General features: G+C 44.2%; 1 protein-coding gene across 4 annotated transcripts in view; it reads right to left on the minus strand.

Annotated features, from left to right (window-relative positions):
* SHPK (sedoheptulokinase) overlaps window positions 1–16,614 on the minus strand; it is a 28,074-nt gene that overhangs the window by 10,552 nt on the left and 908 nt on the right. For 2 of the 4 annotated variants that reach the window (XR_009254991.1, XM_058703835.1), the window contains exons 1-5: window positions 16,290–16,566; window positions 10,644–10,785; window positions 2,467–2,650; window positions 1,777–1,929; window positions 617–792 (exon numbers count right to left, since the gene is read on the minus strand). Coding sequence is in view for 3 of the 4 variants with exons in the window: in XM_058703835.1 (XP_058559818.1) it covers window positions 617–792; window positions 1,777–1,929; window positions 2,467–2,650; window positions 10,644–10,785; window positions 16,290–16,457 (823 nt within the window). In the remaining variant the exon portion in view is untranslated. Of the gene's footprint in view, window positions 1–616; window positions 793–1,776; window positions 1,930–2,466; window positions 2,651–10,643; window positions 10,786–16,289; window positions 16,567–16,614 lie in introns of those variants that run through there. The other 2 variants (XM_058703837.1, XM_058703836.1) reach the window with 1 other exon arrangement.

The raw sequence follows: 16,614 nt of genomic DNA on the forward strand, positions 1-16,614 counted from the left end.
TTCACATTTCAGTGTCTATAAATGAAGTTTTATTAGAACACAGCGGCACCCATCCATTTATGTATTGGCTATGGCTGCTTTCAGGCTCTAACAGCAGAGTTACATAGTTAAGATAGAAACGACATGGCCTACAAAGCCTAATATATTTATTATCCGATCCTTTACAGGAAAAGTCGACCAAGCTCTGCCCTAGACTGCAGCCTCCATCTCATTGTGACTCTCTTACACTGAATACAGAAAAGACTCTGCACTTCTAATCAGATGAGATGGAACTTTCATTGAGAAACACAATAACAAAAACCCTAATCTACTAATCTATTTTCTTGGTCATGGAGTTACACAGCAATCAGCCAGCTAGAAACAGTCATTTCCCTTATCTGGCCATGGAAAGGAAAAGCACAGACTGTGGTCAGGGACAGAACTTGCCCTATAGGATTGCAAGCTCCCAGGGGAGGGGCTTCAGAACCTGTAGGAATGAGGCTGTTTTTCATGTTTACAGAATAACGATCAACAGGATGCCGAGGCTTTGGTACATGTTCCCCTTGTACCCTCACACAGACCCGGAGCTTAGAAGGCACCAGTAGAAGTCTGAGGAAGGAAAAGAAGAAAGACTTACCCGCATCTGTCCTTTGGGCCATACAGGAATAGACGGAGGCCTGTAAATCACCCAAGGCCACGCCCACCCGCGTCCCCTTTGGGACTCCAAACCAGGCACGGGAAGTTCTGCCCGCCAAGCTGCCGGCCTCAGCGATGTCTGGGAGCAGGCGGATGGGAAAGCCTGAGGTCCTCAATCTGCAATCCAAAAATGGACAGTGTATTTACCTGGTGCTGGGTTTTTTTGGTCTTTGTTGTTTCCAGGAAACTCAACAAAGGAAAGCACTAGAGGATAACACATACCGGAAGGGAGGGTAGAATTCAGTGTTTTCAGAGAGGGCCTCTTTGGCTTTTTTTAAAACCATGAGAAGTAGACTTGTATTTTTTAAAGAATGAACACTGGCTTTCAAAAGCTTAGGATTAGCCTTCCAGGAAAGAAAACAACCAGTGTAACCAGGGGTGATCAGGAAGGATTACACAAGAGCCAGATATCATCCCCACTCAGGCTCCTATGTTTGAAGGGAACACAAATACTCTGCAAAGGGAGATAGAGTTCCAACACAAAGTCACAGTCAGTTAGCACAGGCCAAACCAAAGTCAAATCCATCAGTCTCCTGAATACCAAACGCATTCATCACTCGGGGTTAGTGAACACGGGCTGTCAATTTTATAAAACATGCTGGAAAGTCCTTTACCTGAACTACCAGGTGCTTTTTGCTTTATTACAGAGCTCAGAATTTGGACCCTGAAGGAAGTGAACTTATAGGGCACTGGATTTCTGGATCTGAAAAGGCAAAAGATTGCTTAAAAAGAACTTTTAAAAGACATCTCTCAAGACTGCTACTTCCATTTTTTAACCTTATTTTAAACTTTATTACAGTGAAAGTTATTCTTTGAAATCTGTAGGCTAGGGCTGAGTCACAGAGAACTGGAGAAGCCAACCTAGGTCTGGGCAATTGTGGAAGAGCAGGACAGCATGGCGTACAGGGTAATCCCCTGCAAGGGTTCGCTGACAGCTAGGCCCACCCGTGCCTGGTGACTGAAACAGGCTGAAGGACATTGGAACTTGATTCCTGGCCTCTTGGAATCCTCCACTCTTCTTGAATGGGAAAGTCCCACTGAAGCTCTCACATTAGAGATTCTGACCTTTAGCCTGGAGCCGGCCTGCAAGGATATACTCACATCTCCAAGTTCCAGCTTTGGCTCTGAGTGTTGAAATATCCCCAGCTAGCAGCATTCTGGTCGCACATCAGGGATCTTGGCAAGCCACACAACATGGCAACCACATAGTCATGGATGGTGCCCACTGCATCATAGGACTTCAGGAACTCTGGGCTAGTTTTCATATCAAAAACAATTCAACATGGTCTAATAGCAACTTGAAAGCATGCACCATACCTAGCTGCAGGCAGTAGACTAGACATGGCATAGCCGGGTGGCAACCAGCACCCCACAAACAGCCCCCTGACAAGTAAACCTTCCGGGGTGAGGACCTCCCAGCCACTCAAAACACAGCTGGCTGGGGTCAGCCTTAGGGGAGTGGTCTCAGGGGAGAACGCTTGGGAAAACCGGACATTGGCCGTTTTCAGCAGCCCTGACCCTACCATTAACTCAGCACGTGACCCTTGGCAAGTCCCTTGTCCTCTCTGCCCCTTTCTTTCCACCCCTGGTTAGAATCAGATAACCAAAACTTCTGAGAAATGAAGCAGCTCTGGACCAAGTCTAGGTCCTGTGACCACACTCTGTGCCAGGCCACCTCACTGAGGAACACTCCAGCATGTGGAGTGATGCTGACCAGCTGGAGGTATAGCCCTCTGGCCACTCTCATTTCCCCAGAAACCCAGAATCCAATTCAAAAACAGTTGTCCGTACCTATTCTTCGAAAGCCAGAAGATGGTTGCACAGCCAAACCCTGAGGCCACACTGAGATGGGACTCCGGCCGGGGCAAAGAAGCCAGGAACTCGCTGCTACACCGGCCATCCTGCCATGTGACCAGGTGGCTTACAGCTCTGGGCTCAAACACGGGGGAGGCCCCTCCCTCTGTCCATTCACAGCCTGAAACAAAGGAGATTACCAAACACAGAGAAAAGAGCCACTGACCAGCAGCAGCATGTCCATGAGACCATTCTGCTAGTGAGGTTAAAGCACAACTTTATCATCCCTGATAATGCTTCACTCACACACCTGGGTTCTGATATAAGAGCACCTGGGTTTAATACCTGACTCCATCACCAATGGCTGTGTGGCCCTGGGCAAGTCACCTACTCCCTCCATTTATCCCACTTCTTCTATATTCCTTTTTATTCATTTTCTACAGTTGATATTATATCCCCTTTCACCCTGTAAGGAAAGAAACTTAGCACACTCTCAAGTCCCCTAGTCTCCATCCTTCCAACTCTTACCATGAGGATACTACCTAGACTGGATTCTGGATGATGATGGATATATTTTCTCTTTGACTTTGGTCTTAGCTAACTGATTTTTAGGCATCAAACTTTATTCAGGAATCTAGCCATCTTTACTTCATTTATGTCATTTATCTCTTGAAATCTTCTGGATCTTTCTCTGCTCTTATTTAAATTGCTCAAAACTAGTTTCAGTATAGTTCGTTCTGTGGCAAAGCATCTAAAGGCCTATATGGCTCCGAATATCTTTTCATATCCTCATACTTGAAGGACAGTTGTAATATTCCAGGTCCTAAGTTCCTTTTCTTCAATACTTAAAAACACTTTGTAGATTTGTGATAGATTGCCACAAATTCCTTGCTACTCCTCCCATTAAGGGGCAGAATCTAAATCCTCTTTCCTTGAATCTAGGCTGGACTTGATGATTTGCTTGACCAAGAGAATGTGGGGGTAGTGACATCCTAGGACCCCCAAAGCTAGGTCATAGAAGTCTTGCGGCTCCCACCAGAGCCTTTTGGAGCACTCACTCTGGGGAAAGCCAGCCACCATGTAAGAAGTCCCACTACCTGGGGCACTTGGGTGGCTCAGTCAGTTAAGCATCTGACTCTTGATTTCGGCTCAGGTCATGGTCTCATGGTTCATGACATTGAGCCCCACATCGGGCTCCATGCTGACAATGTGGAGCCTACTTGGAATTCTCTCTCTCTGCCCCTCCCCCCACCAAAATAAATAAATAAACTTAAGAAAAGAAAAAAAAAGAAGTCCTAAGGCCACCATGCTGGAGAAACTACATGGAGAAGTCACATGTAGGCATCTAGAGGCCATCCTCCAGGCTGACTCCAGCCTTCCAGCCTTCCCTACCAAGGCATCAAGCATTGAGTAGAGCCACTCTTGAACCCTCCAGACCCATCTGTCCACTACACAAATACTTCCAAGCAACCTCCATCAACTCCGTGTACAGTAGCTCTATCTGATATGCAGAAGTAAATTGTACAAGATATAATAAAATGTTTGCTGTTTTAAGTAACTGAGTTTGGAGGTAGTTTGCTATACACCAGTAGGTAACCAAAATACTATTCCATTGCACTTTTACATAGAATGTTGCTATTGAAAAATGTCTAGTCAATCTGCTTGTAATTATTTTATATAGGATCTGGTCTTTCACTGTGTACGCTTTTGGTATTTTCTTTGTCTGAAATCCTTGAAAGTTCACTATATCTGGCTGTGAGGTTTTCCTTCTCTCCCTTCTTTGACATTCTATGCACCCCTTCAGTCTGGTGCATAAGATATTATTTTGTCAATTATGGTAAATTTTCTCCGTTAGTTCTTCAAATATTTCCTCCTCTACCACTTTTATTTTTCCTTTTCTAGATCTCCTATTATTCAGATGCTAGTGCTTCTATTTGTATCTTCAATATCTCTTACCTTTTCTTTTATATTTTCTACTTCTTTGTCCTTTTCTTCTTCCTTCTGAAAGATTTTCTAAATTTGCATCTTTTATTTTCATATTTGTCCTGAAGTTCTATCCATTTTGTTATTAATCCCGTCTATTACATTCTTTATTTCAACCATTATATTTTTTCAGACCTAATAATTCTCCTTGGTCCTTTTTATGTTTTCTTGCTAATATTCTCCTTTCATACATTTTAGTAGGTATGTCAAGCTAATTTTAAATTAGACTGACCATTCTAACAGTTGTTTCTCAAAGAATCTCCATCAAATCACCTGGCACAATGTTTTTCTTGTGAAACAGCTGTGCTCTTCAAATGTCTTATTGTCCTGGCCCATGAACTCATTTTGTGCTGGGACTATTGGCTACTCTGTCAGTCAGTGTAAACGGGCCAGATCTCCATCCCTGCCAGCCTCCAAGTGGCTGGAAAGGATGAATGAATCCTGGGGTAAATCTGCAGCTAATCCATCCCACCGTGCAAAACATCTCCTCAGGTCAGTACTTCCACTCTGCCTCCCAGGAAAAAACAATGTTTTGAGGATCCTTAGATTACAATGTCACCAGCCCTGGGATTTGGAAAGAGACTCCTGCTTTTCTCCACTGCCTTGATTTTATTCCTGAAGACACCTGAGCTGCTGAGGGTATGCAGACAATGCTGCTTGTCCCACAGCCATGGCAGTCCAGGGGACCAGCTGTTCCCCTCCTGATTTATCCTCTCACAGGCAAGGCTGGTTGCCTCTTGCCCCAGACCCAAGCCACTGTCAACCCACACATCCCAAATCAAAGCAGCCCCATCACCCCAGGCTCTCTCACAATGTTCTCCCCTTTCCTTGGTGTTTTTCTCTTATGATTCCTCTAAAACTGACCTTGGCAGAGACAGCCAGCTGTCAAACTAGTTCAGCACCTTGGTGGCAACTGTATCCGGAAGCCCAGAGGTAAAGGACACTTATAATTCTTTCCTGGGTCCTGGTAGCTCTTCCTGCCATGTGTCGACTTCACTCTCAGACTAGTGGCAAGGGGAAGGATTAGAGTTAGGGTTAGGGTATGTAGTGTGTGTTGTGTGTGTAGGGTTGTAAGTATTAAATGAGTTAACACATGTAAAGCATTTAGAACAGTACCTGACACAGTCAGTACTCAATTAATGTTAGTGATGATAATGGTGATGCAAATGAATCTTTACCTTCTAAACTCTGTCTGTGGTCTAAGATTTGCAGCAGCCTTCAAGAAAGACAATACACATCCCTACATATGTTTTGTTTTCTCCTCTTCTCATATAAGGAATATATCTCACACTTCCACAGAATATAAATACAACCACTGTAGCAGAATGGGAAAAGAATCTTGAGTGCCAGCTGAGAAAGGTTATCAGTAACAAGAACATTCCGGATCTAATGGACAGAGATGAGAATTTGTTCTCCATATGTCCTGAGATGGCCTCCAGATGAGAACAATGCCTACCATAAAGCAAAGCAGGGCAAAGCCTCACATGCAGCTATTTTGTGGCTATGTCTGATCTCAGGCCCCAGATTTGGGAGCCAAAATCATTACATTTTCCTATAAATTTTTTTCATTAAGAACCAAAGAAAGAAACTTAACTGCCTCTCCCCTCTTTGTTCCAGACCATGAAACATCCATTTGTTCATTCATATGTGGGTGATTGAATGACATGTTTATTAAGTATCTAATATGTATTAGGCACGGGTTCTAGTCCCTGAGAATGCAGCAATCAACAAGAAAAAGTCACTACTGTCATGAAGCTTCTACGCTAGGTATATAGAATATACACAAGCAAGTATATAATATCTGATACTTTTCATTGCTGTGAAGAAATAAACAGCAGTGATAGATTTTTGAAGGGTGATCAGGGAAGTCTTCCCTGAGGTGACGTGTGAGGAGGGACCTGGATGAAAGAAGAGAGTGAGCCATAAGAATGTCTGGGGAGGGGGCGCCTGGGTGGCTCAGTTGGTTAAGCATCTGACTTTGGCTCAGGTCATGTTCTCACGGTTTGTGAGTTCAAGCCCCGCATCAGGCTCTGTGCTGACAGCTGGGAGCCTGGAGCCTGCTTCGGATTCTGTGTCTCCCCCTCTCTCTGCTCCTACCCTGCTCTCTGTCTCTGTCTCTCTCAAAAATAAATAAACATTAAAAAAAAATTTTTTTTAAAAGAATGTCTGGGGATACATGCTGCAGGTAGATGGGTCAGGGCAAAGGCTCTGAGACAGCTTGTCAAACTCTGGTTGGTATCCCCAGCCAGTAACCAGAAGAGCAGGGAGGTGCCTTACAGATCATGCACCTGAAGTGTATGAAGTTTCACTTGGGGTAGGGGTCAGGGCAAAGCAGTGCACCTCCACAACTACATACTGTATTTGTACCTACACTTAAAGCTGGAATTCTTTTTTTTAAAACATATATTTCTTACTTTTTAAAAATTCTTTTATTTTTTAGAGAGAGAAAGAGAGAGCAAGTGAGTAGGAGAGGGGCAGAGAGAGGGAGAGAAAGAGAGAGGGTGGCAGGAGGGAGAAGGCTCCATGCTCAGTGCAATGGAGTCCCATGACCCTGGGATCATGACCTGAACCAAAACCAAGAGTCAGATGCTCAACTGACTGAGCCACCCAGGTGTCCCTAAAGTTGGGATTCTTATTCCAGCCCTAAAGCCGGATTTCTACAGCTTTTTTTCAACCCCTTTATCTGCTTCCAAAACTCTTTGATCCTTTAAAAAAAATTTTTTTTGACTAACAGTTTTATTTTGTTTGTATGAGAAAACAAATATGGAATCCTTACTATGTACCAGGTATTCTTCAAAGCACTTCAAAAATAATTCATTTAATCTATATAACAGCCTTATAATATAGGCATGATAATTCTTCCCTTTTTACAAGAAAAATGAAGCAGAGAGAAGTTAAGAAAAATTTGCCAAAGGTCACATAGCTATTAAATGGTAGAACCAAGATTCAAATCCACTCTGTTTCAGAATTTGGTCTGATATTTGTTAACTTTTTTCTTTCTTCCTTCTCTCTCTCTCTCTCTCTCTCTCGGCAAAGAATTGATATATTTTTAATTTTTTAATTACAGAAGTGACAAGTGAATGCATTCTCGGTATGAGATGTTCAGCTATTACAGATAAAGCCAGAGGTCCGCTTATACCCCTACCTGAGTCCTGGCCCCACTCCTGTCCCTGTTAGCACTTGCGGGGAACTATCTCAAGTTTTCACACTCACACAACATATTTTGTTTGGCTTGATTGACTTTATTTTGTTTTTGTCTATTTTTTTTTTTTTAAGCAAACAGCATTGTACTATATTTCTTCTTCTAGGGGTTGTTTTTAACATCCAGCAAATGTTCTAGAGGCCTTTCCATGTGAGTGTATGTGAATGCACCTTATTCTTTTTGACTACACTGCATATCCTCCTACAGCCTGGGCATACCACCATTTATGCATCCATTCCCCAGAGCTTAAACGCCAGTTTTCGCTACCATAACAAAGTAATGAACAACCGTGATTACACCTCCTTATGCACATACATGGTAAAGTAATTTTCCTGAGCAGATACCAAGTAGCAAAGCTGCTGAGTCACAGCAGCCCCCTTGTTTGGAACAGGCCCCCGCCAAACTGCCCTCCAAACCGCCATGCTAATTTATACTACCACCGGCCATATTTAAAAATATCAATTTTCCACCCCATTTCCCAGCCTTGACATTTTCAGACTTTGATTTCTTACAACTCAGTGGGTGGAAATGATTTCTCATTTTTGTTTTCATCTGCCCTGCCCTAATTACTAATGACATTGAGCCTCTTTTTATATGCTTATTAGCCACTTGTATTTCCTCTTCTAGGAACTGCCTATAGGTATCCTTTGCCCATTTTCCACAGGACCATTTGTCCTTTCTCTGTCCTTATTTCTTTATATGTACCCATATTATTCACACAAGCAAACATTTTCTCCCAGTCAGCCGCTTGCCTTTTAGCTTGGTCTTATCATGCCCACTTCTCTCCTGCTATTACTGACCCTCGAAATGGAGTCTACAGGCATAACCACAGGCCTCTCAGAAGACACTCTCACTGTTTTTCCTCTCCCCGCTGGCTGGCCTGTGCCCTCATGGAAGCAATTAGCTCTCCGCTCGGCTTACTGGTGCCTGTCTGTGTTGACTGCCTTGAGTGTGCCCTGGAAGGTGAGGGCTTCGTCTGCTAGTTTCTACGTCTCCCGTGGGGTCAAGTACTGAGCCTTATTCACTGTAGGTACTGAAGCTAAACTGATTTATGGCCACCATTAAAAACACAATGTCTTGATCCCAAGTACGATTTCACTCAACTCTGCTAAGCAAGTATTACCATCGTCAAATAGTGGTTTCCCTCCTTCCCAGAAGCAGAAAACAAAGCAAGGAGGCATGTGGGCTGACTCAATGAAATATTAAGCAGCTCTCTCCAACAATGTGGGCAATGGTTTGTGTGGTTGTTACAGAGTCCAGGAAATGGGCAGAAAGGGAGGCAGATGACCAGACCACAATCATTAGATCTCTGCTGTCCTCTTTGGGACAGGTTTTAGTATTAAAAGGACATTTATTCTCGTTAATGCAAAATTAAGGAGTTTAAAAAGTTTTTACAACCTAGACTCCCTCTGAGAGGTCAGCTCTAACATCCTAATTGGCCTTCTCCTCCTGCTACTGATTGGAGCCAAGCAGCTCCTGTGGTCCCAGCCAGCCTGACAACAGGCAGATGAGGAAGAGGGAAGAAGCAAGAGGTCCTACACTGGCTTCTACAGTCACCCAGCCCCTCCTGGGAACTGATCAAAGGATGCATCACTAGACACCAGTCATGCTGCTTAGAAGCAGGTCACCACTCACTTGGCCCCGGGGAACTGGAATCACTGACTCTCCAGGCAAAAAGGGGTGAATCTGGTGTTCAAATCCCCTTAACTACAGCCCCCAAAGTAGCCATCCATCCTCTACTTAAAATACCTACAGTAGGGGGTGCCTGGGTGGCTCAGTCTGCTAAACGTCTGACTCTTGATTTCAGGTCAGGTCATGATCTCCCGGTTCGTGAGATCAAGCCCTGAATCCAGCTCTACACTGACAGTGCAGAGCCTGCTTGGGTTTCTCTCTCTCTCCCTCTCTCTCTGCCCCTCCCCAGCTCGTGCATGCTCTCTCTCTCTCAAAATAAATTTTTTAGACCTTAATAAAGAAAACCCTGCAGTAAAGTAGCTGGGTAATGGGTGTGTGTTGGTCCATAATACTCCCTACTTTTATGTCTGTATAGAACTTTTTAGTTAAAAAAGTTTTTTAATGCTTGCTGTAATAGGAGCTCATAATATCCTAATCCTTCCTCAGACATTCTGTTGGGAAGTTCCTGGCTTCATTGAACTGTTGCACCCTCGTGCAGCTTTGGTTCTCCAAGAGGCCTTTAAAAGCTTAGTGTCTGAAGTCACACCAACCTGGGTTCAAAAGCTGGAGTCCCCACTTGCTGCCATATGAGCCCAGGCATATTAACTTCAGAACCTCCACTTCTCATCTGCACAATGGGGACAATAATGTAACCTATATCATGAAGATGTCAGGAATGTTCAATGTGATCATGCAGGTAACATCCTTAGCCCAACATCTGGCATGTAAATTACTCATCATTATTTTGCTGGCTTAATAAGTCTCTTCCTAGAGGCCAAAAAGAACAGGTCACCTGCACTGTGGCATTTAAGATATAAGGCAACCAACTAAATAATTCTTAGCACTTGAGCCCATAAAAAGGACAAGCCCTGGAATTCAAAAATCACAAATGTCTGTGATTATGACAAACAACAAAAATTATGCCCAAATTCAAAAGTATTTCCACTGTGTCTTGGCATCTCCTATAACCACACTAATCTCTTAGTTGTCTACTTTGATGCTCTGAGACCCTGACACAAAAGAGAAAGCTGTGGAAAATCCACTCCACTGAATCCTACAGAGAATCAGAGACAAGTCACTCTTTTCCCTCACCCTGCTGATGGACGGTGTGTGAGTGGACAGTTCACTTACTCATTACACATTTGTACAAGATAGGAGGTACACAACATACAGGACGTACACAAAATACAAGAGACAACATGTGTCATTCCATTCCTACTGCAGGGTGACCCGATCCTTCAGAGAGAGCCCTCCGCAGCACTTTGCTGTTCCACAGTGGTTGCTAGAAGCACATGATCATCCCTGGAGCCCAGCGTACCTTGGCCTGTTTTCCAAAACATGACTCCATGCATCTGTCCTGATACTCCAATGCCACAGACTTCCTGGAGCAACTGCTGAGGAAGGGCAGCAAGGCACTCATTTAGGGCTTGGATGATTCTGCTTACATCCTGCTCCCGCCCCTGGAAACAGAACAGGACGCGTCAGGCAGTGGCACACAGACAGGGGGGGGGGGGGGAAAGGGCAGAGGCCCCAAGGGATTTCCTGGGTAGCGGCTGCCCAGCTAATTCCACTGGGGTCACTTCCAGGACTTGCTGACTAGGCTCACGGATGACATGTGGGACTGAGGGTTCTCCACCACCTCCAGCAGCACCTAGAGTAGGAATGTGGTGGACGAGATTCCACTCCCTCCCCGCACAGGTGAGGTGCTGGGGCAGATGAGGTTCCAAAATGGCTAAGACTCTGCCCTCTACTGTGGGCAAGTCTGAGCTGAGAAAAGCACTGCCCCTGCCCTATAGGAACTGACAGTCTAACATTAAGGATAGGAAAACACAAGACCAAGATGTAAGGAGAAATTAAGGGTCTATCTCAAGGCACACAGAGGATTGGGATAAGGGCAGGATGGAACACAGCAGGAAGGAACCTGGAAGGAAAGGTGTAGCCAGGAAAGGCCTCGTGGACAAGCCCTAGTGTTTGCTTCTACTTGGGACTTTAGTTCATCCATCTGACAAACATTTCCTCAGTGCCTTTAGGGCCAGGCCTTAGACTTGGAAACAAAACACCGACCGGGGGGACGGGGGGCAGGGGCGCACCTGGGTGGTTCAGTCAGTTAACTGTCCAACTCTTGATTTTGGCTCAGGTCATGGTCTCATGGTTCCTGAGATCAAGCCCTGCATCAGGCTCTGTGCTGACAGGGTAAAACCCACATGGGATTATCTTTCTCCCTTTCTCTCTGCCCCTCCCTGGCTCTCACACACGAGCCTTCACCCTGGGCCACTTGCGCACGTGTTTTCTCTCCCTCAAAATAAATAAATAAACTTACAAAAAAAAAAAAAAAAAAAGAATAAAACATCCACTAAGGAAGGCAGGCAAGAAGAAAGCCCAGAGAATACCTGGGCACAGCAACAGTGAGATGGTCCATGCAAGGGTGTGGTGGGAAAAGAGGCTATAAAAGAGAGGCTGAGCCCAATGGCAGACCTTGAGCCCCAGAGTAAGGGGCTCCTCCTAAAGCCAATGGGGAGCCCTTGGGGCTTTCTCAATGGGACAGTATCATCATCAGAGCAGTGTTTTCAGAATATTAATTAGGCAATGAGATAAGGTACCCAGAAAGAGACTGATAGTATAGAAAGATTTTTAGGGTGGAAATGAGATTCAAGAAAGTCAGGACCATCTTCTCCTGATTTGCCTTTTCCCCTGATTTGCCTCCTTACAAACTTGTCTAGGCAAAATAACCTTGAAAAACAAAGTCATGAGAGTTAAGAACATAATCAAATAGCATGCTAATATCTCTGGGTCCAGTGGTCTTAAGAGACAAGAATATGAATAGAATGCAGGATTTGAAAAAAGTTAGAGGTGTCTGGAATCAGATGGGAAAACACATTTAGGGATCTTAGAGATAATGAAATGCCAGATCCAATCAAGTAGTACATCCAGATGGGTGGGAGGTAGAAACTAATATAACTTCAAAAGTAGGTGACTCACACCAAAAAATTTAGGTTTCCATGACCATCTCTTCTTCTAAATTATGAAGTCTCTGTTAAAGGCTAGAAATCAGACTCCAAGATCCCATCCCATCCCAGGAGATGCCTCTAATCAGTAAGAAGTCTCAATAAGCTAAGGAGGCCACCAAAATATATAGACTTGGAAAAGCAACCCAGATGACAGAACTGCTTCCTTGATCAAGAATTAAACATGCATGTTTAAAAGAGTCATACCTATGGGATTAACATTTGTGCTTAAGGAAATCTGAGCATTTGGTATTTTAGGTAAATTTATATGTTTAAGAGAATTTGGCCTAGGTTACTTCTGCAACTCCAAGTTAAAGTGTGAAATTGAGTAACTGATCTAGATTTGTGATTATAAGTTCAAATCTCATTACTGTATATTTATAAAAGGATTTTAAACATATAAGAGCATTTAAAGTTTATGTAGTTATCCATTTAACTTATTAGATTTATAAGAATTATTTAAGTATTCTGAAAAGCTGTGGGTCAGGCAACTACAGTACCTAAATATATATATAGATAGATAGATAGGTTTATAAATATATATAAATATAATATTTATAAATTTATAAATTTATTTATAAAAAATATAAATATAAATCTATATATAGATAAATATATATTTATCTAGTGTATATAGTGTATCTTAGTTATACACTAGATAAATATATATTTACCTATATGTATAAATATATATATTTATATACTGTATAACTAAGATACTTAACTGAAATAGCATTAAGTATTATTCAAAGGCCCTCAAAAATGATAGTGACATGTTAGACTTATAAATGGAACCAGCTTTATAACCTAAATTTAAAAGTTTAAGAACTAGGGTTCTGAATTTAGTAAATTGAATACTTACTTTGATTTCAACCAAAGTGCAATGTTTCTGGCACACAAAAATCACCTCAAGGTATAATAAGCTTAACAACTAGAAGGACCCCTGGAAAACTCAGAAGAGAAATGTGGCTCCATTCTTAATAAATGTCTGGTTTCTGGGGAACTGAGAAAGCTTCCGGTCTTGGAAAAGCATCTGAAGACTGAGCCCTCAAGCCCCAGGCTATCCTGCCCAGGGCAGAACACAGCCCTCTCCCTCCTTGGGACAGACCCCTCACTTGTCCGTCAGCCTGCTGGCCTTGGGCAGGGGCAGTTCTAGGCTCCAAACAAGCGTGAACAAAGAAACAGAAAAAAAGGAAGGTGAGGATGAGTAGAATGGGGAAAAGAGTGCAGAGGGAACACAAATCATTTTCCTGAGAAGGCAGCCCCAGACCCTAAAGAGACTGTAAATGGGAGACTACAGCAGAACTGGCTGGGCAGTGAGAGCCCAGCAGAGAGGAGGTGCATGGCTGGCACTGAATTGAGATGTGTTGCAAGTGTAAAATACATACCAGACTTCAGATTTAGTATGAAAAATGCACAATACCTTATTAATAAATTTATATTCATTATTATATATTGAAATGATAGTATGTTGGATACATGGAGCTAAATAAAATATGCAGTTAAAATTAATTTCAGCTGTTACTTTTTACTTTAATACTAGAGAACTGGAAATTCCAGGTGTGGGTCAGCTTCATAGCTAGAGTTTCTACAGAACAGTGCTAGTTTAAAGAGTTCCCACATGGCCAGATGGTATATCAACCCAGGACAGAGGAGCCACTGTTTAAAATGGGCCCACTGGTGTGTGAGTTGTGTGGGTGGGACGGTGAAGGAGGGAAATGGGCCAGGTGGGAGCGAAGACAAGGAGGCAGTCGGTGTTCAGCAATTAGTTCGAGTTTCAGTGGTGAGTATGATGAGGGAGTAGCTCTCGAACAATGGGCATACCCACAAGGTAACAGGAAAGGCGCTGCCTCCATTTCTTGGTTCAGACTATCAATCACTCTATCCAGATCAAATCCTAGAACTTTAGATTTGAGAACAGAACTTAGAAACTCAAGTCAACCCTCCTCCTCCACACCCCTCTTTACAGATGAAGAAACTGAGGCCCAGAAAGGAAAAACTAACTCCGAAAGGGTCACAGAGATTCACTCAAAAATCCTGGTATTTTAAGGTTGCAAACACCTAAAAGCCTGACTTTCTATACAGCTGCCAAGCTTGGCCTTGTTCTACACAATACTTCTTAAGAATGAAAAGTATGGACATAGAGAGAACACAGGGACACCAGTTGTTTCTGTCCCCTAGGGTAAATTTGGCAATATGGAGACATTTTGGGGTGTCAGAACTGGGTAGGAAGGGTCTACGGGCATGTAGTAGGTAGGGGTGCTGAACATCCTACAATGCACAGGACAGCTCCCCACAACGAAGAATCATCTGACCCAAGTATCAACAGTGCCAAGGTGGAGAAATTCTGCTAAAGATTAAATTACAGCAATGCCGTTTGTCCCAGAGCACAAAGCACACATGGAAGATGCAAGGGGGGTATTACTGGCCTCTCCGAAACCCCTCATTAGGCAGGTGTGGCACACTGTGTGCCTGTAAACACGGAACAGCCTGCTGAACGCTGGGGGAAGCTGAGAAAGCAGTTTTCAAGAAGTGGCCCTACTGCAAGAGAAAGGGCACTGCCTAAACTCACATCCTCTAATCCCAGCTGCTCACCCCCACAGGGTCAGAGCTGAATTTGCCCCCGTTTCACAGTCCATGAGGTGAAATAATCATTCTAAAGTATCCTGATGCCCCAACCAAACTAATTTTGAAAGTCTCTATGAAAATGCAAAGTGCTATAAGAGACTCTTAAAAAATGAGAACAAACTGAGGGCTGATGGGGGGTGGGAGGGAGGGGAGGGTGGGTGATGGGTATTGAAGAGGACATCTTTTGGGATGAGCACTGGGTGTTGTATGGAAACCAATTTGATAATAAATTTCATATATTTAAAAAAAAAATGAAAATGCAAAGTGCTCCTGTAATCTTTATCCTCTGAAATGTTTCTGAGCAAGACAGACTCTGAACTGTAAACAACTGAGTCCAGATAACTGGCAAGAGATTGTGAAAAACAAGCTCTTGGGAGTATGGCCCAGAAAAATCGGAGTTTGTGGCTGGAAGGGGCCTTAGAGGCCTCCTATTACAACTAGGAGAACAAGCAGAGATCCAGGAAAAGAAGTCCAAAGGTTACACAGAAAGTTCCTACATATTAATTTCTATTGTCAATTAACTGAACACAGGGAATTGATGGAATCCAGTTTTAGATTAAAGGTAGATTAGATTCCAGGTAGATTAATGGAATCTACCTTTTTCAGGGAATTAATGGAATCCAGTTCTAAGAACTGATGATGTTACTGAACCCAGAGCTCTCATCGTGGTGAAATTCTCCCCCATTTCTACCTTGTAACTCCCACAAGACACTAGTTTTGAGTATAATAATGAATCCAATCTTTTTCTAACATTTTAATCGTTTTCTCTCTCCTGTCTTTCTGTCTCTGCAGTCCTTCCTCCAAGGTGTCTCAGCTTTTGGAACCTGGTGTCTTTTTCTGACCAAGTGTTTCAATTCCCCAGTCCACATTCCACCGCTGCAGAATGAGAAGAGACTCTTTCGCTCTGATTCTTCCTCTTAGTTCCTGAGGAAAATCCAGATTCTGCCCTGGGGAACAAACTGAATCCTAAACTTGACACCGGCAGGTGTGACGTGCAGAGACAGCAAGAACAAGAGAGGCCTGAGGTCACTCCACAGACACAAGGAGAGAAATTTCCCGCAGGTCAAGTGGAGGGCTGAGAGCACGGGGATACAGCGCCATAAGCAAGGACACCAGAGGCCAGAGAGTGAGGAAGGAGATCGGTGCCAGCAGGTGGGAAAGCTACCGGGAAGAAACCTAACGGATCAGAGGGAGCTGCAGCAGACAGGCAGAGGTCAGGCAGGCTGGAGAAATCGGGGAGACTTCCTTGCAGAAAAGGGGGGGGGGAGGCCTCCTTTGAGGAGCAAGAGAGTGGCTCCCCGAGGCGGTGCAACTCCAGGACGCTGCCTCACCTGGGGCCCTGCCGCAGCGCTCTGGGCCGCTGCCTCGGCCCGCGCAGCCCGGGCACAGCTCGCCAGTACCAAGAACCCGGATGGGTCGCCGGGCGCGGACTCCACCAGGGCCGCTTTCACAGACGTAGTGCCCAGGTCGATACCGAGAATGACCGACCGTGCAGCCATAGTCGGAGGGCGAAGCTGCCAAAGCTTCAAAGCGCAACACAGCTGACGTCGGAGGAGTAGCGCCCCCTCCCGCACCCTCCACCCGGCTTCAAGGCTCCGACGCGAGGCCTCTCCTGCCAATCCTTCAGCCACACCAACATGGAGGCCTCTCGCCTTC

The sequence above is a fragment of the Neofelis nebulosa genome, chromosome 16, assembly GCF_028018385.1.
Source record: "Neofelis nebulosa isolate mNeoNeb1 chromosome 16, mNeoNeb1.pri, whole genome shotgun sequence".
Lineage (NCBI taxonomy): Eukaryota > Metazoa > Chordata > Mammalia > Carnivora > Felidae > Neofelis > Neofelis nebulosa.